The sequence below is a fragment of the Cryptococcus depauperatus genome, chromosome 6 (assembly GCF_001720195.1).
Source record: "Cryptococcus depauperatus CBS 7841 chromosome 6, complete sequence".
Lineage (NCBI taxonomy): Eukaryota > Fungi > Basidiomycota > Tremellomycetes > Tremellales > Cryptococcaceae > Cryptococcus > Cryptococcus depauperatus.
In genome coordinates, this window is record NC_089473.1 from 708747 (window position 1) to 728457 (window position 19711).

A 19711-nucleotide genomic window follows, 5' to 3' on the forward strand; every position below is an offset into this window, starting at 1 on the left:
AGAGGTATAAGAAGAAGAGAAAACTTCTTCTTCTTTCCATTTTATCGTTCTTCATACATAAATACAGAATGTCTTCGCTAACCGACGGCATAGCCATCAAGGTGAGCAACTGTTTCTGTGACATCTGACGATGATCCGCTCCTATCTCAGTACAACAAGGTAGACTGACCCGCCACCGCGTAGCTCCTAAACATTGTCGTCTATGTAGTCTCTCTTGGGAGCAATGTGTATAGCATTGCTGGGCCAGAAGACATGTATGGCTCTTCCAAGGTGACCTATATTACCCCGTCGTAGTAAGTGTCGCAATCTTTCTCACACGACGACTCTGACATGTTTTGCCTCCCAGCTACGCGTTCTATGTATGGTCATTGGTCCATCTTCTTCTTCTCGGAACTTTGATTTTCCAATTCACCACTCGAGGCAAAGAAATCATTGTAGATTCTATTGGCTGGCGCTTTGCACTACTTGGATTGTTCAACTCTGTTTACATTTACTTTTGGTCCAGACACTGGTACATATTGGCATTCTGCCTATCGTTGCTCGTCAGTGCTTCGGTCAGCCAAATCTACTATATCGTCAAGAAAAGCCACTCGAATAGGGAAAGCCTCGGTGAGGAGGCTTTTATTCATCTGCCCTTCTCCCTTTGGCATGGATGTGAGTGTCTTGTGCCGTCGTTGTGAGTGGACTGATTGGATTACAGGGACTATCGTGCTTGTTGTCCTCTCTCTGTTTGAGGCTTTCGGTGTAAACGCACACACACACAAGGCAGGAATTTGGACTAAAATCTTTGTGTTTTTGGCCTTCATCTTCTTGGAGACCACTGCTGCTGCATATGCCTTTGCCAGCAAGGAAGGTGACATTGCAGGCGGGGCTGCTATTACATGGGCTCTTTTCGCAATCTGTCAGTTGCCTTGTCAAGTTTCTACCAATTGCTGACATGAGTGAATCATTAGTCATCCATCAGACAAGCTCTAAATTCATTCATTGGAGTGCATTCGTATTCTTCATTCTCGCTCTGTTCGCCGTGATCAAGTCCCTCTTGTAAGTCGCAGAAGCATTTCTTGTAGGCTACCCATAACTGATGGGCTGTGTTTGAAGTACCACCATTCGCGGCAGCGGCTCCCTTCTTCATGACGAAGAGCGTGCTCCTTTGGTGTCTAGCGAGTCAACCTAGACAAACAAGTCCAGACTGCAGCCAATTCAACGTTGCCAAAGTGCAAAGGGTACGATTGTAAAGTATATATCGCGCAACCTGAAACGATGTAAATATTTGAAGAGAAAGAATGTAATGGTCTGAAGTTTTGAATTCCCATGCAACTGTTCCTAATACTATTTGAATTGCAAAAGGCATACAAGCACGTTAGCAGGGATGCATGTCTCTATCTGATGGTCACGAATTTCTGATGCGTTTACTCCGTCTCTGTCTAATCGTTTCACCATTTTTATTCTTTTCAGACCTTTCTCTTACTTTTGACGCAGTTTTTCTGGCATTCTTCTTGTCTTCATCGCTTCCGGATGTGGCCTTATCCCCAACTGTCGAGGTCCTGGTCCTCCCACGTGTCCCGAGCAAACTGTCCCATCCACCTTGCATACCTAGTTTGACAATAGCATCGTATGCTTCGCCTTCTACCGGTTGAACACCTTGTAACCGATCAACATGTATCTATACGCTTATTGAAGACGCCAATATAGATTCTAAACTCACTGAGACGGCCTCTGTTGACCAGCGCCATCGCCTTGATAGCGTCAAGCCCCTGTTTTCCGATATAAGACACTTCTTGCGGTAAAGCACTTGAGGAAGCCAATTGCTTTACAAGAGCTAATGTTGGAGGATGAGGAAGTCGGTCTTTGAATTGCACATCAACCTTGGCGACCTGTTTAGTGTACCCAGAGACGACATCAACCGAAATGAGTTACCATGAACCATGTAGGAGACTCTTTAGATGATTTAGGGTCAAAGTATGGATGTTCCCTAAGCAAAATGTCAGCAATTCATTGATGAAAAGTTTTCCGTACTCACTGATCCCATGCAGTGTCTAGAGATAAATTGAGCAGAGCTTTCATCGGGCAATGTAATGACTCACGGTCAGGGTACCCCTCTTTAGCAATCTCAGCCAGAGCAAACACCCCTGGAGTCTTACAATTGCTGTGATAGAAAAGCACCTGTATATGTCAGCACAGATTTTGATGTCGAGAGCTGAAACGAATGTGCACACCTTATCGCCTGTCTTCATCTTTTCTTTCATAATCTTTTTAACTTCATGGTTACGAACCCCTGGTGGTTATCCTATCATAAGTATAGTTCCACCATTTAAAGTTGATCTCCGCTGTACCATCCCATGGTGATATCCTGCCGTTAAATTCAAAAACCACTTCCTAATTAATACTTCAAAACCCACCCAATCTCTTCAAAGTGATCCACTGAGAACTATCATATTGGTCAGTATGTCTCGACTTATTGGCATACTCATCAGACATGGAGAGTAAAAGACCTACTCTCACATCCTTGCCCTTCACGATCCTGGAGTCGGGTTCTGCCTTCATGAGCCAAGGCATATTGATATATATATATATATTTATTATTGTGGTAGAAAAACTGAATACTATCCAAATTAGATTTTACACCTTGACTTCCTTTTCATTTTTTTTCTAATCACATTTATTGATTGAATTCAATCTTTATTCTCCCACGGTGGTTATCCCATGCCTCCACTTGTCAGATTATTTCGATAATGATAATTTATGAATCTTTTATCAACTGACAGCCAATATGTCTGGCAACCATATAAGTTTTGAGGACCCGTCTAGACAGGATATCTATAACGCTCAAAACACTGGTATAGAGCTCGAGACAGAAGCTGCTCTCATTAAGAAGAAACATAAGGTAAGTTGAGTAGCAATACTTTTAGCTAGAGCCGTTATTGATGTCAGTTGACAATCCATTTCTAGCCAGAATCTCAGAAGAGAAGAGATAAAAAGAAGGTAGAAAAGAGAAAAAAGATACTAAAGGCAAAGAAAGCGGCAGCCCCAAAGAATAAAAAATGGAAGCCAGACCCAGTCATAGAGGCCTTCAAGCAAGCTGCCTTATCCCAGCCAGCAAACCAAACTAAGAACAAGATAAGATTAGATACGTCAGAAGCCAAAGCAGAAGTAGAAGTCTCAGATCAACTGGAGAGCAAAATTGAGGATGATATTGACGAAAAGGAAAAAAGGTTGAAAGAAAAACGGGAGAAAAGAGAACGAAAGGAGAGAAAAGAGGAGAGAAGAGCAAAAAGAGAAGCTCGCCGAGCTGCTGATACCGTTATTCAAGGTTCTGTCCCTGATGCAGTCAACCCTCTGAGCCAAGATATCGGCATTAATAGCAGGAGTGGCTCGGAAGGACATGAAGTAGAGCCTAGGATACCTCAGACACCTGCCTCGCCACCCCCACTCAAAGCCTTTCCTCTTCCTCATGCAGCTCCTTTACCACCCGCCTCTGTACTTGCCAAGCAGGGATTGCCTAGAGGTTTGGAAGATGCTACATTCATAGATCAATCTTTATTGGTCAGCGTTGATGACTTCGAGATGGAAAGGAAAGAAGAGGGTTTGAGCGAGAGAATGAAGAAACGATTAAAGGAGATTGGCGTTACAGACTTTTTTGCAGGCGAGCTCGCTTTCTCAGTTGTATCAAGTTCTTTCTGACTATCATAATAGTTCAAGCTGCTATATTACCGTATCTACTTCCTCTTCGCCTCGTACCTTTACCGTATTCTACCCTACATGATTACCTCATTTCAGCACCTACTGGCTCTGGGAAAACATTGACTTACGCTATTCCAATAATAGAAATTTTGTCACAAAGAACAGTTACACGATTAAGGGCTTTAATCGTTTTGCCCACAAGAGACCTGGTTATGCAAGTTAGAGAGACTCTGGAAATTCTTACCAGAGGCACAGGTCTGATTGTATGCTCTCAACTTATTCCCAATATTGACTTGAGTTGATCTTATGATTTCATCTGCAGATCGGCACGGCCACTGGTCAACATTCCCTAAATCAGGAGCGGAAGCAGCTAGTTGCCGACTTGGATATTTCGTACGTCAATCTAACACTATATCTGCTTGATGTGACAAATTGATGCCTTTGTAGCTTACTAGGAGGTTCCTCAAGGCTTGATATTCTGATCGCGACTCCTGGTAGACTGATAGATCACTTGTCTTCAACACCCAATTTTACCTTGCAACATCTTCGATTTCTTGTTATAGACGAAGCCGATCGTCTTCTCAACCAAAGCTTCCAAGATTGGCTGGCCCAGGTTCTTGCATATATCAGACCTTCAATAAATACTGTTACGCCTTCCTCTGCACGACAACCTTACGACGCCGTTGCACCTGCGTGGATGGAGTCATTCGGCTTAACTGATGGGAGTGAAGAGTGGTATGATTCAGCGACGTACACAGTAGGTTTCATCTTGATAACTGAACGTACTTGGGCGTTCTAACAGCATGAGAATAGTGCCAAAAACTTCTTTTCTCTGCCACTCTTACTCGCGATCCCTCCAAGATTGCTGCTCTCTCCCTCAATCACCCAAAATATTACATTGTACAATCTTCCTCTGCTCCAGCTTTACCCACTAGTATTGGCGAACAATTTGCTTTACCCAAATCTCTATCGGAGAAAATGCTTATTCTTCCTCCTGCTCTCAAACCTCTTAATCTTATACATCTTATCCACGACCCAGCATATAATGTGGACAAAGCTTTAGTATTCACGAAAAGTGTGGAAAATGCCACGAGATTGGTCAGGCTACTAGAATTCTTTGAGGATGCCTACATTCTAGGTGGTGGAGGGAGAACGAGAATAGTAGCTAGACATTACACTAGTGAATTGAGAACCAAGGAGAAAACCAAGTTGTTTACAGATTTCAAAGAAGGTAAAATCAATCTGTGAGTATTAGATTCCTATCTGTTTAGCATATTGTTTGCTCATCATAAGTTTGTTTAGTGTTGTCTGCTCAGATCTTATCGCTCGTGGTATCGATCTCCCAGCTGTGTCGCATGTCGTCTCATACGACATTCCTCTAGATTTTCGCAAATATGTACATCGAGTAGGTAGGACCGCTCGTGCAGGTCGAGAGGGAACCGCGTGGACTCTCGTTGAGAAACAAGAAGTGAGCATCCAAATGTTGATGATGTCACTACAATCGTTTATTAACATTCCGCCTTATAGGCTCTCCATTTCAAAAGGATTCTAGAGAATGCAGGGCATTTGAAAGTTGTAAAGAAGGTCAAGGTCAAGGAAGAAGATCTTGCAAGTTATAAAGAAAGCTATGAGGCAGGTTTTATTCTGTCACTGTATCTGGTTGCGTTGTACCAGTGCTGACAGTGTCTATAGATTGCCATGAAGCGATTAAAAGAAATTTACAGCCGCGAGGGGCAGGAGTAAAAGTCACCTCAACAACCCATAGCGGCTACATATATAGTTACATCTGCGATGCGATCGATTGTGACAGACCGACAACAAGTTTCGTTATTATAAGCCCGTTAAATGACCTGAAATCTACTTTTCCAAAAAGAGCGGCGTTACTGAGCTTGATCTCTTGCAATTATATTTTGACAATCTTGAAGTTGTTTCTTGATGACCTCATTGTCTTGGCTCAAGCTTACAAGAGATGCTTCAGCAGTCTTGTAAAATTCTGAAATGTTTTCTACACGCTCTGGAAAATCATGTAAGCTAAATCATTTCTACAACTCATCAACCAACCTTTAGCTTGTATCATCAGCTGAAGCTTTTTCAGGTTTCTTTCTGCTATTTTTTTTTCTCTTTCTTCATTGCCTCGAGGAGCATTGGCAGCCTTGCCAATATTATCTGGCAAGGCTACAGAATCAGCTAGTTGAGAGATGGAAGAAAATGATTGCTGCAAATTGGTAACCACTGATAACAATTGAGGAGTCCGGACATTAAGGTTTGCAATGGTATCGCCCGCAGCAAAGAGCTACAAAGGCTGTCAACTTACGTCGAGCTAACGCACATCACACCTTTGAGGCTTACTTGGTGATGGTGATTGTACACTAATTGATGTCTTGAACCTTCAAGTGTACCAATGTCTACGAATCTGTTCAGCCCTCATGGAGGTTTCTTAAACAGATTTCAGCAGTCATACCTGATGATAGAGACGAAGCCAAGTTCATCAATTCTTTCAATGACGCCTTTGCCAATAAGTTTTCATAATAGAGAGCCGGCTGGAAACTTGAAGAGTCTGAGGAACAAATCAACTTCATTTAACCTCTCATGAAGCCACCAACCTATATCTAATGGGTCTCCATCATATATATCATGATTTGTCTTGTTTCGTAAATCGTTAAAGTTTTGAAGCTGTCCTCTCTTGACACGTCTCTGTTCTAGAGTACTCCGAACACTGCTGTGATCTGCTGTTGATGTTCGTCTTAGAGGCGGAGTGGCTGGATGCTGCAAATGTCTTGGCGCAGATGTAGAAGAGCTCGCCATGTTTGTTAGAATGGTATATATATATCGTATTTTCCTTGCTTTTGTAAAAGAAGATGGAAAAGCGAAAGACGGCTTTGGCGGCGTACTCCGCTATGAGAACCGGGATCAAATATCGGATAGTGAACAAAGGCAATTTCTTTCCTTTCAGTTTCCCTTTCACGTCAACTTTTATTCTTTCTACTTTAATTTTCAATCTCTACATCTATTTTCTATCAGCTCATCTCTAAAAGCCCCTGTGTTGTGGCAAATATATAGCGCAACAAGTCTCGCGAATACAACCGAATAATATATCGAAGAAGACTATAGTTTACAAGTGATACGCCACCTGACATTATCAATTCGCCCACTATGGCTACTTCTGCTTTACCACCTGCTGCTGTCACAGCCAATACCAACACATTGAACAACGTTCTTGTGGCTGAAGAGATCTCTGAACTCTCTCCAGCGCCTGAGGTCAATGAAGAAAAGGACCAGCTAGAAGGAGAGATCAATGAAGAGACGGAGGAGGACGGAAAGGTCAAAACCGTTTTTGATGATGCTAGCAAATTCAATGTTAAAGTATGTGATGTACCAGCGCTTTCGTTCTCAGTGATTGAAAAGCAAGCACTAACATCGAACCACAAAGCACCCATTGTTTTCCAGTTGGACCCTCTATTTTGATTCTCCTCAATCTAAGCACCTCCCAAAAACTCCTCAGTCCACTCCTGCCACCCCTTCAGGATCTCACAGTTGGATGGACGACATTAGAAAAGTTGTTTCGTTTGACAGCGTAGAGGAATTCTGGGGTCTGTACAACAACATCATCCCACCATCTCAACTACCTGGAAGGGCCAACTATTACTTATTCAAAGTGAGAAATTGCAGGACTAAACAGTTTATATGACTAACTGAAATGTCGCAGAACGGTATCATTCCTGCATGGGAAGACTCTCAAAACAAAAATGGCGGAAAATGGTCCATCCAAGTACCCAAGAAAAATGAGACCAAAGTTGCAATTGACAAGATGTGGCTTTACACAGTGAGTCCGAAACAAGTGCTCCTTCGAACAAGGCTTATATGACGTAAGATGTTGGCCGCAATTGGCGAGACTTTTGAAACACCTACATCTGATGAATCCGGCAATGCTCCAAGTCCTACGCAGTCCGACCTAATTACTGGTGTCATTGTTTCTCCTCGTCCAGCATTGTGAGTTTTCGTCGTCAGCGTTGCCATCAAGTGATTGATTGTCCTTGATAGCTATCGAATCTCCATCTGGACTAGAGAGTCTGCGAGTGCCGATGCACTGGAGAGTGATCCTCTCAAGGCTCGTCTTCTTAACATTGGCAAGCACTTCAAGACAAGTGTCTTGGGGTACGATCTTGACACAAAACTTGTTGAAGGCGGATTTCAAACAGAAGTCACTTTTGATGCTCACAGGGATTCTGAGAAGAAACAAAACAAGAATAAATTCTCTGTGTAGTAAGCTGTAGAATAAGATGGAGTGCAATGAGGGAGAAGGGTAGATATATTTCTTTTTTCTTGAGGACTTGATCCGGATGTGTCATGGTTATGAAGAACAGTATGGCCTCCATTTGCTATGCCCCAGTCATACAACCATTGCAATGCATGTGTATTGATATTTGAAACTCTTTGCCATTCACCATTCTTTCTTAAGCATAACACTCAGTGATTTGACAATCCTTTTATTGGCAAGAAATCAAGTCATTTATGTGTCTCACTTGTAGTCAAATCTATAAATATTTCTGCATCTTACGACATGGCTTGAGTACTGTTTGAAGCCAATAAGATAACACAGGTGGAAAGATGGGTTCCAAGGCATCATCCAAGCCAGAGAAAGCTCGCTATAAACCCTCGCGAGTGTGCGATTGTGGATTTGGTGGCACACTGAACAAGACAGTCTTTCTCTTCCTCCTAACATTTCTAATCTGCGCGATATTATATCTTGCCAGCGCATTCAACCTACCAGGATGGAAATATCATGATGGAGGAAGAGTATGTGAAATTACCGCACAAGGATATAAGATGGGCGATAACCCTTTGCAGTGAGTGGATTTTGGAAAACATGTGCGCAGACAAGTAACGAAATTAAAAGAGACAAGAAATTCCTATACGATGCTCCTTGGCTGACTCCGATGAAGATCATACTATCAGTTTTATTAAGACACCTTATTCTTACCATTTTACTTACCGTCTACCTCTTCTTTTTGGTGCTTTTGGGAGCGAGAGCGGCAAGTAATCACAAGAAAAAAGTTGTCATGAGCGATGCCTGGGCTAGTGCTACAAGGAGGTCACCATGGTATGGCAAAATGATTGGCTTTCTTGACACTTGCAGTTGGGACGTTATTGAGTTTGGACTTTGCTGTTCGAGGAACCGCATAGGGAAAAGACTATGATTTAAGACCTGCTGTGCTGGGCTACATATGAGTGGATGAAGTGCTTGATAATGTTGGTAGAAAGAAGCTGATCAATCGTCAGCGTCAATATCGTAGCTCTTTTACTGTGAGCGTTATGGGTGGTTATGCAATTTGCGGCCTTGCAAGGCCACAAACATTAATGCACCCATAGCGGCCAATAAGTCTATGCCTCTTAAAGGGGCTGTGGTTGGCATGATCCAAGGTCAGCTGAAACTGTTTAAGAGATAAATGAGGCAAAAGACAGCCAGTTTGATACTAGTAGCTTACTTATGTATGCATATTGTATCCAATTCCTGCATGAATAAAGATACATACCACTTGCGATCACTGTTTCACGCAGAATTGATGGAAAATTGAAGAGAGAGCGAATTATCTAAATTTAGCACCTTTGACAAGACGGTAAAAATGAATATCTCAAGATTGATAGGTTATCTATTCCTCTTCTTCCTGGAATTTGTGTTTGCCCATACGCTCATACTCGGTTACACCACGACCGGACCCGACCACTCCAACTACAGATATATCAGCAATACAGTTCCTAGAGAAAAAAGAAATGTACCTCGGCCTATCAATATAGTCTATCAGCAAATATTTTGTCGCAGATGGCATTCAGACTTACCAAATGGATTGTCAGGAGTGCGAAACACTGACTTTCCTTCTAGTCTTTTGAATCATTCATCAGGACTTAGATTGATGACATGATTGTCTTGAGAAAAGACCTGCTCACCCAGATATATGTATGCCCTTTTTTTGCGCCTTTTTACCAAACTTTTCCCATGCACTCTTCTTTTCTTTTACTTCTTCTGCTCTTGCCTTTTGAGCCTCCATCCACTTTTCACCCTTTTTCTTTTTCTTTTCCTTCTCTTTCTCTGTCATTTGATCCACTTTCCTCTTTTGAGGTTGCGGAATGGGTGCATTGGGATCATGTGGGCGAAGGAAGCCAAGAGGGGCATTCGTAGGGGTGTTGTAGCCTTTGAAGGTGATTGTATATAATGGTGATTCTTGAGAGCCGATAACAGCATTGATTCGAGCAGGATACCTAACTTATGTAAACAAAAAACCGTGACAATTTAAGCAAGAGGACCAGTTACCATTTTCCATCTTTGTACTTGGCCATGCAATCCATACCTGCTTTATATGGACCTTGGTCTTGCCAATTGGTAATTGTTGATGCCTTTTCCTTACCCTTACTCTTCCCCTTATCTTTGTTTGCGTCTCCTCCCTTGGAACTCTGGCCTATCGCTTGTGTAGTCAAGTCTAAAAGCTCGACAAGCTCATGTTTTAATTTGAGCAAGTCATCGTTCTGTGGATCGGACTCAAGTGAGAGGTTGACATAAGCAAGTTGATCGCGATAGGTTTGAAGCTCAGCATCCATTTTGTGCTACAAGTTGAGCTTCAAGTTGACTCGAAGTACAATAAGGAAATGAATAGGATTAGAATAAAATAAAAGAACGAATTTGACAAAAAGATAAAGATGTATTGATATCATGGGACTTTGGCGCGCCTAACACACCGACCAGTCGTATCGTTAGGGTGCCTAAAATTGAATGAACTTCTTTCAATAGACTGTAAATCCATGCCTATTCTATGCTACACACTAGATTGTACAAATGTCTTTATTTGCGAGACTCAACACCAGGAGTTGAACGCTTGGCAAGTGATCCTTCCTCTGTTACCAGCTCCACATCCCCGACATCCACATCATATCTTTCATCTTGAGTTCCTGGAAGGTTCTCAAATTCCTCTGCTGCTTCAACATCACTATGCCTTCTAGCACGCATCTTCTGCCACGGATTGAGTCCTAAGAAAGCCATGTAAGCCAATAATAGGGAGAAAGCGGCCTGACTTAAACACTCACTCGCGAGTTCCTATTCGCCGTCCACTGCACTGTAACCTGCCGGCACATTCCTTTCCTTTCTCTTCAGCCATCCAGGTAATCCTACTGATTCAGCTAGGCGCCCAATAAATGTTCTTCTAGGTTCTTCTGCTTTGTTTGATAGTGGAGAAGGTTTGCGAGAAGTGGGCAAAGGAGGTCGCAAGGATGAACTACCTGAGCGCCGTCGACGAGCTCCATACAATGAAGATGTTTCTGAGTCGCCCTCACCAACGTCATCGAAATCTGATTCATCGTCCTCATCTTCCTCAACATCATCTCCAAATAGCTTGGACATTTCTTCCAATGGAACGCCTTTTGTTTCCTATGAAAGATCAGCTACTACGTATTTGATGAACAATTCGCAACACACAGGATACACTTTGTACAAAAAAACAGAGATGTCAGGTTCTGTACTATTGCTATGCAAAAAAACTTACGGAAGTAAACAAGGATAAAAGACAAAGAGCAGAAGAAGGCATGCATTGGATAGAGTCGCCATCCAATGAGTTCTTGGAAAAGCGGCGTAGAAACGCCTACCCACCAATTCTACGATAGATCATCAGTGATCAAGTGATATACAATTTACCCTATTAAGCTTACAGCTATCCAATTCTATGTCCACACATGAAAGTCAGCAGCCAACAACTAAAAAGAACAATATCTACGGACCATGGCTGTAGATAAAGAGACGCCTTTGGCTCGAAATGCAAGCGGCATGATTTCGGGAGGATATAGCCTATAGCCATTCAGTATTATGCAGGAGGTCTTCAAATTCACTTACCACGGAACAGGACCCCAGCTCATTCCAAAAGCAGCATTGAATATCACAACACATATAACGACTATGATAGACATGAGTATGGGATAGACTCATCAACGGCGATATAATATGACATACCTGCATTAGGAGTGATAGCTTGGTCAATAAAAATCCACCATCCTGTAGCAGTTAAGGCGATCGCCATTGCAACAGCACCAGTAAGCAAAATAGGTCGTCGACCGGCACGGTCCATAAGATACCACCTTTTTTGAACATTAGCGTCATTCCAATAGAGTACCCATTGAAGGAAAGCCGTACGGTGGCAAAGAGCTTGCAACGTAGAAAAGAGCGTTTATGCCTGTCATCAGAATAGCATCACGGCCAATCCATCCAGCCTCTGTAATGAATGATGAGTATACGATAATTGCCGTGGATATGTCGACCCACGCTCAAACACTAGAGCTAAGAAAAAAGTCAGCCATGCAGTATGAAATACCGCGCAGGCTAACTTACGAGCATAGTATGAGATGACTGATGTTTTATTGCCATCAGCTTCGTCTTTCACTTCGCCTTTCTCTCCTTACCGTTGATACCATTCTATAACAGCTGTTAGACACACCGTTCCAAAATGCCATTGAACAAAACCCACAAGCTGAGCAAACAATTGACTGCTCATTGCAATTAAAACACGGCCCTTGTAACGCCTCCAAAGAGCTTTATAGCTTCTATCACCGACAGCGCGCTAGATAGGCACTCAGCATCATCTATATACCGTATCTAGATGACTTACATCCTCCAATACAGCATCTCGAATCTCTTTAAACTCTGCTTGCACTGCAGGATCATCCAAGGGTTTACCTTGAAAGTCGGCAATGACAGCAAGACCCTCGATTTCTTGATCGGTATCAACAAGGTATCTGAAGGTTCATGAGCAGAGTTGAGACTTTATCAGAAACGCAATTCACCTGGGTGACTCAGGTGTTACAAAGCTACCGAAGAACAGAAAAGCACCACCAATACATTGTACAAAGAGAGGGAGCCGCCATGACCAGTTCGACTGTATATATGAACAGCCATAGTCTATCCACTGTGCAGCAGATGGTTAGTCTCATAACCACTGGAATGAACTCAATATGAGAACATACAACAGACGAAGCATAACCAATGATATTACCAGTAAATTCTACAGAGCCCAAAAGACCCCTCTGAAACAACATCAGATAAACAGAAAGCATTAAATGAGGCAGCTTACATGTTCGGCTGGAGAGATTTCAGACTAGAATGAGTTTTCAGATTAGTTTGTGTCTTTCACACTACATAAGTCTCACTTGGTAAATGGGCACAACCATACTCAGCATTCCGACACCAAAACCACTGGTGACTCTTCCAATGAGCATCGTGGTGTAACCATTACAGAATGTCTGGAAAGCTCCCCCAAAGATAAAGACTAGTGCACCTGTTCTGAGAGTCATACGCCGACCGTAATTGTCTGCGAGATGTGCAGCCGCCAGTGAAGTGACTGTAATGTTTTTGTCAGCTATGAAAAGAATAGACTTGATCTTATTTACTAAAAGCTCCAATTTCCAAGGCAGCGACCATACTGCCAAGCATGTCAGCTTATAGATAACGAATACCAACGAAAACCTTACTTTCCAAGCTGCGTTGAAGTTGGCTGGTTAACTACAAACTGTATCAAATAGCTGCACTCTTGAATACAACAGATACTGACAATATGCTCTAAAGCAACGTTATCACAACATCAGTAACCATCGAGCATCTTCACACATAACTCACTTGAAATAGGGACCAGTGATTACACCTGTGATGCAAGGTCAGCCATACAACTTTATAGCTCTGAAAACAACCGACCTGACATCACTCTAAGGAGCACAAGAGCTTTCTGTCAACAACTAGGTTTACTCAGATGAATTTGACATACCCCTGATCATATCTACAAAACTTTAGCGCCTGTTCATCTTTAAAAAACATCCAAAACTTACCCAAATAACCAAACACCTATGCTAAGAAAAACAGAAACACTGTACAGTAGCGCATGACCGACCAGTTTGTGTTGAGTCTTGCCTCGAGCCAGGGGGATAGCTGGGCCTGGCATTATGGACGGATAAGGACTAGTTATAGCGCGATGCCGTCGTATATATTGAAAGATTCAGATCTGTTTTATGGTGATGACAAGCTCATGTGTAGACATATAATCTCCAAGTGGTTGGGTAAGGTAAGAACGATTTACTGGTGATTTCGAAGCAAAGTAAAGTATCTCAAGAATGAAAAGATTACATTCTAAATACATGGTCCGGCCACGATAAACCGAAAAGATCGGGACAGCATCCGGCCATGTGGCGCTGGGCATTTATTTGTTTGATATTCTTCCCTTTTCTCTTTTGCCAGGATATATGTCTTATGGCTGGGTGTAAGCGTATGCATGCATTGTGCATACCACCAAGAGCATATTGTATTTACTTATGGAGGCTCTTTCTACAAGTCAAATGGGACATACAAATTCCCTGCACTATATGTGTTTTGTGAAACACAACTTCTGGTTAAACCAGGAGCTCTTTAAAGTGAGGTCAAGCACCATTGGTGGTTTTCTTTTGTTGAGTAGGTACGATGTGTGTTTGTACAAGCAGCACCTGCTCCTTGAATAGTAGCACTCTGATTCGCAACTGTGTGCACTCTAAGCCTCGCAAGTTGATGTTCATCTATCATCTCCGCACATTCCAGGCGCATATGGAGTGATGCCAAGAATTCGATACATTTGAATGAACAGGCTCAGATACTGCGTTAAACATTATGTTGACAGTGCTTGAGGCAACGATGGTTTCAAACGTGTGAATTCTTGGTCCTGAACAGGCGGCCATCATCCTCTTCGTTGTTGTTTTCGTCTTGAGAAACAAGGACAGTACTAGTCGAAAGAGTCACATTGAGCTGACCAGGTTATGAGCTTTCCGTTGATAATTAAAATTCTGAATGCAAGAGGGCGCATCGTGGGACAAGTAAAGAGAACGCCGCAAACGGAGAGGGGGGTAAAGAACATAGTCCTTGTGTGGCACTGAACCGAGCTGCCTGCGAACATAGAAGATTATCCCGCCCAAAGATATTGCAAGACTCTTGAGGCTTTGTTTAGACCATGCTCTATATTTGATCGCTCAGTATTCTCTGGGCTGATTTCGGCTTTATTGTCATAGAGTAACAGCCTTGTGAGACATGCTGGTGTCGAATAGAGGGGCATCGCCAGCAGAGTATCTCAAATATATTGTCCATACTAGTTACCACCCTAGGTGCCATCTTTGTTCGTGACCGAATCTCAAGTCAGTAAGACAAAAGTCCAGTTAATGATGAATACAAGCTCAGATAAGAGTCTTTTCCGGCCACAAGGACATCAGAGTTAGGTAAAAGGCTTTTATTGAAGGTATTAACACATTGTACTGTCTCATGAACTCACTGATGATCGTGGTTTCTGTCATCCAAGCTAGGAGGCTTGATAATACTAAAAAAAATCAGGAATGACAAGACAATAGCGAGTAGAGCATCTCGTAACGATATCTGCTTTGTGCCTACGACTGGGTGAGTAATCATTAGATACAAGCAGCTTCAGTAGTTCGTATCGTGAATAAACTGGACAGAGATGGTAAAGCCTCATCCTTCCGATGTCTGTGGAGGCCCAAAGCGCTTTACTTGAATGCTTTCAGAAAAATGAAATTTTGATGGCAATATTGCAAAGTAAAGATAGTTATTCCATTTTTAAAAAGACTGAAAAGTGAGAAGGGTAAAAATATGTAAGCTTAATTAAGGAGACTTTTTCTTATTTATTTTTTAGTAATTCAATTGAGGAGATGCTGTACGTCCGACGTCATTTAGTTACACTGAATTTTCATAAATCCATTCACTTTCAACTTTGATCCTTTTCGTTCTTTTCTTTCCATCTTTCCCATTAACGTGGAAACCACAATGTCTACGATAGTGGAGTCTCGCCCACGAGGGATCTACATTCCCGTCGATTGCCCAAGTTGTCAATCCCAGCAAGAGTATATGGTGCCATCATCTTTTATCGGTGGTCTTCGAGTACGATGTGCACAGTGAGTTGTAATCCACATATTCTGATGACCTTGCACCAACGAATGGGACTCAGATGTAGAGGAATTTTCTCCCATCCTCAACCTAAACCTTCAAGTTCCCATACTAGCGACTCGACTGGCACTACTAAACCCACCGGACGAAGAGGTATTGGGACAGACAGGAATCCAATAGATATGGCTTATTATGATGTACTTGGTCTTGATAGCCAATGTACAACTGAGGAGGTCAAAAAAGCGTACAGGCGCTTAGCTATCAAAGTGAGCAATCTTTGGATTGTGACTTTTGCTTTTTGGTAACGCTGGCTCACTTATCGTCACAGTTTCACCCAGACAAGGTATGGTTGTAATGGACCTGGCGATGCCAATTGACTGACAATCATCTCAATCTAGAACCGTGATGATCCCGATGCTGAAGAAAAGGTGTGCCTCTTGATATAAATTTCATTCATAAACTAACACTCTCCCTACCTAAAGTTTAAACAAATTTCCATAGCGTATCAAGTTCTCTCAGACCCTCAATTAAGACACAAGTATAATGAATTTGGACAGAAGAATGGGGGAGGATTGTCAGAACCAGAAGGCGGGTTCCATGATCCTGAAGAAGTATTTGGTCAAATGTTTGGTGGCGATCGGTTTGAAGTCTTGATTGGAAACATTAGTATTGGTACAGTGGACTATTCGCTTAGGTCATATCTTTTGCTGACATGCCAAAAGGGCGAGACATGAAAGAAGCATTCCAACAGCAACATGAGGAGGACCCAGCTGATTATACTATCGGACCCAATGGTCAACAAGTGCTCACACCAGCAGGCATGAGGAAAAAGACTGCACGGGATAGAGCCATGGCAGAAGAAAAATCAAAACAAAGAAGAGCAAGAGTGGAGCGATTAGCAATTAATTTAACCAACAAACTAAATATTTTTACTGAAGCGGCGAAAAGTGATAATGATAAGGCTGTGGGAACAAGCTTTAAGGTAAGTGCAAGCAACTTTGTATTGTGAAACTTCCGGTGTGATAATGTGTATAGGAAATCTGCCGACTGGAGGCCGAGTAGGTGCCAGTTGCGCTGCTATAATGTCATATGTTCACATCTAGTTAGGGATTTGAAAGATGAGAATTATGGTGTGGAGCTTCTTCAGGCCATAGGAAAAGCGTACCAAGCCAAATCTACACATTATCTTGTCAGTCGAAATGTACAAGTGAAGAATGGGACGGTCGCTGACACCTTTTAGGCATCTTCTCAATTTGCACCCTTGGGATGGTTTCACGGCGCCAAATCTAGTTTCGGCGTTGTATCTGACACATTTTCTACAGTACGCTCTGCGATAGAACTGAAACAGGTCTTTGAAAAACTCCAGGCTGCTGAACGAAGTGGCATGTCTCCTGAAGAATTACGGAAGTTAGAGGAGCATGCTGCTGAGCAGGGAATGAGAACCATGTGGAAAGGCGTAAAATTGGAAGTAGAGAGTGTTATCAGAGATACATGTGAGAAAGTCTTATCAGATCCGACAGTTTCCAAGGAAAAGCTACACTTAAGAGCAGTAGCATTGGGTATGATGGGCGAGGTGAACTTGATCGTTTTTTTACTAGAAAACATCACTGATATTACCGACAGGCATTCTTGTCTGTAAACAAAGAGGGTGCAGTACCAACAGATGATTTCGTCAGAATTGAAACCCCGGTATCCAAACAGCGGAATGCAGCAGGAGCTACTGCTGCAAAACGACAGCCCCCTCCTGTTCCTCCACGGCCCAATGCTACAAATGATAATGCGCAAACAATGGACAAGGAAGAAACTCGCAAAGCTGCCTACAGAGCGCGTGAGGGATCTCATGTTTTTTAAAGTCTCGTATACTAACACAACCTAATCAGAAGAGAGTAGCCACAAAGGCCAAAATTGATAGACATTGCTGCTTGTACAGCCAATGTTTTGGGAGTGTCAAGAGAATGTATTACGAGACATGTTACAGACTATATGGTCTGTAGCGAAGTTATATAAATGCCTTACGAGTATGCACACTTAAACAAATCACTCGTCATCATCATCTCTGATTTCTGACAAAAGGTCCTGCGAAAGGTAAAATCCTTCCCAAGAATCTCCGTCTTTTAACTCTTTGCTAATCGTCTCAGCGTCACTTTCAGTGATATCGCTGTTGGCGCCATTGACACGATTTTCTGCTGTTTCTCCATCCGCCCATGCTGTCACTTCTACAATACTTTCGACGAGCTTTTCTGCCTCCAGCCGTTCTTCGTCATTTGCGAATGTAAGATTGGCCGGTAAGGTCAAAATAGGTTCTATCCGTCTTGGAAAAGAATCCTCAATGGGAGTAAGAACATCAATAAATATATCTTCTTCCTTGTCTTTTCGGTGGTTGGCTTCCGTCTCATCTTCCTGTGCCGGCATGTCAATATAGGTGTTGGCCATTCAAGATGAAATACTGACAATGTCAAACTCATCCTCTCGTTCATCGTATTCTACATTTTCTTCCAACTCCTCAAACCCCGGCGCGAATGCCGCCCAGTTATCGGAAGATGAATGCTGCCAGATATGTACATCTCCCGAGGTCGCCACTGAAGCAATAACAGGCTTGACTGGGTGCCACTGCAATTCTGATGTCAGACTAAGACTGGTGGAAAATATGCTACACCTTACTGCACAAGCGATCAACGGCTCCTTTGGTCCTTCCAGGACTTTGACAATCACTCCACTCTCTCGATCCCAGACAAAAACATTATGAGCCATTTTGTTCCCCGCTCCACCCATCACATACTCTGCGTCGCCAGAAAATCCTATAGAATTCCAAGGCGTCCGATTGATAAGATCTTGGAAACGGTGCAAAGGGGTGAGCGTGAGTGTTAAAGGGTCTACTTGAAGAAGTCGGAGAGCGCGGTCGCTGGCAGATGTTATGAGATGGCTAGCGGTTTTATTGGTTGAGAGACAAAGTGGCATAAGGGGTACATACTATCCGGATGAATCAAAGCGTAAAGCTTGAATCGTTGAATTAGCCAGTTTAGCCCGTTGTAAAATCTGGTCAATAGTGCGTTAATGGAAGCATAGAATGATAAAACAAACATACTCGTTTTGACATTGGGTCGAAGACTAACAACATTCCATTTGATGTTCCCACATAGATACGCGAGCCACAGGGAGAGAAATCGGCGCAAGTCATCGATATTCTGTGGGAGCATGTCAGTTGTAAGGTTTCTGCTTAAATAAAGACATCCAGCTACTTTTTCCGGAACGAACTTTGTTCTGTCTGATCTTCCACTTCAGTGTCGTCTACCAGCGTAAATCTACCACCTCCTTTCCTCAGATCGACAAGAATCACTTCTCCACAAGATAGGACAGCTAGAATGATACGACTATTGCGAGGATGAAAGGATGCGCTTGTCAGAGGCGCATCAAACCTAAGCGTCTGAAGACGAGGAGATGAACCAGATGCCCTTGAGAAACTTCCCTGACGGTTCATTGTGAGAGGTGTACAAGGTATAAGTAGCGGATGGGTAAGGACGGAAAGATCCCAAATTATTGCTGTAGAGTCTGATGATGCAGAAAGTAAATATCTGTTGTTTTTTGACCAACTATCTCTCCTCATTCAGTCATTATCAAGCCAAAGCAAACTCGACCGACCTCAAGCTTTCCACAGGCCTAACATGCCCTGCAAAGGAGCGAATAGGCCCGCGCGTCTCTACATCCCAAACCTTGACGACACCATCTGAATTGCCTACGGCTAGATAGTGACCAGCAAAGCGGCCAGTTGGATTAAAGGCTACACAGGCCGCTGAAGTGAAGAGAGTTGAATCAACCGCGTCCGGGTACTTTTGGGCAAATGGATCTGACAGTTTAGTCAGTGGTTTAGATGTATATGTTGAAATAAGAACGTACTCAGTAGTTGTTGCATGGTATACAAATTCAAAAAAAGTATGTCTGGAAGACAAAAATATTCTAAAGTCACGTGACCTGTTGAACTTTTGTGGGGCTCCGGGCGTCGCGCGACTGTTTTCTGGTGTGAAGTTGTATCCTCACCATACCCAACTTGATTATTTTCCTTTTCTTTATCTTTCTTTTTGTACTTATATA

General features: G+C 42.7%; 10 protein-coding genes across 10 annotated transcripts; 4 read left to right on the top strand and 6 right to left on the bottom strand.

Annotated features, from left to right (window-relative positions):
• Positions 1 to 68: 68 nt before the first annotated feature.
• Positions 69 to 1174, top strand: L203_105017 (uncharacterized protein; the record flags this gene model as incomplete). The annotated part of the gene is made up of 6 exons (XM_066214390.1): positions 69 to 101; positions 184 to 293; positions 347 to 654; positions 701 to 901; positions 954 to 1041; positions 1099 to 1174. The coding sequence occupies 6 exons, from the start codon at positions 69 to 71 to the stop codon at positions 1172 to 1174; spliced, it is 816 nt and encodes a 271-aa protein (XP_066070487.1).
• Positions 1175 to 1390: 216 nt separating this feature from the next.
• On the bottom strand, positions 1391 to 2556 carry L203_105018 (uncharacterized protein; the record flags this gene model as incomplete). The annotated part of the gene is made up of 9 exons (XM_066214391.1): positions 1391 to 1641; positions 1706 to 1865; positions 1918 to 1972; positions 2021 to 2036; positions 2085 to 2163; positions 2217 to 2275; positions 2334 to 2350; positions 2400 to 2428; positions 2497 to 2556. 9 exons carry the CDS (start codon positions 2554 to 2556, stop codon positions 1391 to 1393), a joined length of 726 nt encoding a protein of 241 aa, XP_066070488.1.
• A 214-nt stretch (positions 2557 to 2770) lies between these two features.
• Positions 2771 to 5424, top strand: L203_105019 (uncharacterized protein; the record flags this gene model as incomplete). Its single annotated transcript, XM_066214392.1, has 9 exons — positions 2771 to 2884; positions 2950 to 3643; positions 3694 to 3944; positions 4004 to 4074; positions 4129 to 4438; positions 4495 to 4925; positions 4984 to 5149; positions 5209 to 5313; positions 5374 to 5424. The coding sequence occupies 9 exons, from the start codon at positions 2771 to 2773 to the stop codon at positions 5422 to 5424; spliced, it is 2193 nt and encodes a 730-aa protein (XP_066070489.1).
• A 137-nt stretch (positions 5425 to 5561) lies between these two features.
• L203_105020 (uncharacterized protein) lies at positions 5562 to 6486 on the bottom strand (the record flags this gene model as incomplete). Its single annotated transcript, XM_066214393.1, has 5 exons — positions 5562 to 5695; positions 5743 to 5974; positions 6031 to 6086; positions 6143 to 6238; positions 6285 to 6486. 5 exons carry the CDS (start codon positions 6484 to 6486, stop codon positions 5562 to 5564), a joined length of 720 nt encoding a protein of 239 aa, XP_066070490.1.
• A 348-nt stretch (positions 6487 to 6834) lies between these two features.
• L203_105021 (uncharacterized protein) lies at positions 6835 to 7945 on the top strand (the record flags this gene model as incomplete). Its single annotated transcript, XM_066214394.1, has 5 exons — positions 6835 to 7044; positions 7112 to 7336; positions 7388 to 7504; positions 7553 to 7671; positions 7723 to 7945. The coding sequence occupies 5 exons, from the start codon at positions 6835 to 6837 to the stop codon at positions 7943 to 7945; spliced, it is 894 nt and encodes a 297-aa protein (XP_066070491.1).
• A 626-nt stretch (positions 7946 to 8571) lies between these two features.
• L203_105022 (uncharacterized protein) lies at positions 8572 to 9213 on the bottom strand (the record flags this gene model as incomplete). Its single annotated transcript, XM_066214395.1, has 5 exons — positions 8572 to 8609; positions 8675 to 8763; positions 8817 to 8900; positions 9036 to 9081; positions 9168 to 9213. 5 exons carry the CDS (start codon positions 9211 to 9213, stop codon positions 8572 to 8574), a joined length of 303 nt encoding a protein of 100 aa, XP_066070492.1.
• Positions 9214 to 9332: 119 nt separating this feature from the next.
• L203_105023 (uncharacterized protein) lies at positions 9333 to 10275 on the bottom strand (the record flags this gene model as incomplete). Its single annotated transcript, XM_066214396.1, has 4 exons — positions 9333 to 9412; positions 9520 to 9563; positions 9628 to 9939; positions 9992 to 10275. 4 exons carry the CDS (start codon positions 10273 to 10275, stop codon positions 9333 to 9335), a joined length of 720 nt encoding a protein of 239 aa, XP_066070493.1.
• Positions 10276 to 10516: 241 nt separating this feature from the next.
• L203_105024 (uncharacterized protein) lies at positions 10517 to 13649 on the bottom strand (the record flags this gene model as incomplete). Its single annotated transcript, XM_066214397.1, has 26 exons — positions 10517 to 10701; positions 10759 to 10768; positions 10844 to 11098; positions 11147 to 11154; positions 11214 to 11322; positions 11377 to 11388; positions 11446 to 11512; positions 11558 to 11618; positions 11675 to 11799; positions 11855 to 11933; positions 11984 to 11998; positions 12050 to 12067; positions 12121 to 12133; positions 12186 to 12278; positions 12327 to 12453; positions 12502 to 12623; positions 12682 to 12741; positions 12789 to 12812; positions 12865 to 13055; positions 13105 to 13136; positions 13186 to 13216; positions 13266 to 13273; positions 13331 to 13355; positions 13406 to 13416; positions 13476 to 13487; positions 13537 to 13649. 26 exons carry the CDS (start codon positions 13647 to 13649, stop codon positions 10517 to 10519), a joined length of 1806 nt encoding a protein of 601 aa, XP_066070494.1.
• A 1853-nt stretch (positions 13650 to 15502) lies between these two features.
• L203_105025 (uncharacterized protein) lies at positions 15503 to 17531 on the top strand (the record flags this gene model as incomplete). The annotated part of the gene is made up of 11 exons (XM_066214398.1): positions 15503 to 15630; positions 15684 to 15888; positions 15951 to 15965; positions 16021 to 16050; positions 16105 to 16294; positions 16345 to 16604; positions 16658 to 16680; positions 16730 to 16811; positions 16863 to 17195; positions 17246 to 17450; positions 17503 to 17531. The coding sequence occupies 11 exons, from the start codon at positions 15503 to 15505 to the stop codon at positions 17529 to 17531; spliced, it is 1500 nt and encodes a 499-aa protein (XP_066070495.1).
• Positions 17532 to 17659: 128 nt separating this feature from the next.
• Positions 17660 to 19532, bottom strand: L203_105026 (uncharacterized protein; the record flags this gene model as incomplete). The annotated part of the gene is made up of 8 exons (XM_066214399.1): positions 17660 to 18022; positions 18074 to 18232; positions 18284 to 18545; positions 18594 to 18658; positions 18708 to 18807; positions 18862 to 19212; positions 19262 to 19466; positions 19517 to 19532. The coding sequence occupies 8 exons, from the start codon at positions 19530 to 19532 to the stop codon at positions 17660 to 17662; spliced, it is 1521 nt and encodes a 506-aa protein (XP_066070496.1).
• Between the last annotated feature and the right edge of the window lie 179 nt (positions 19533 to 19711).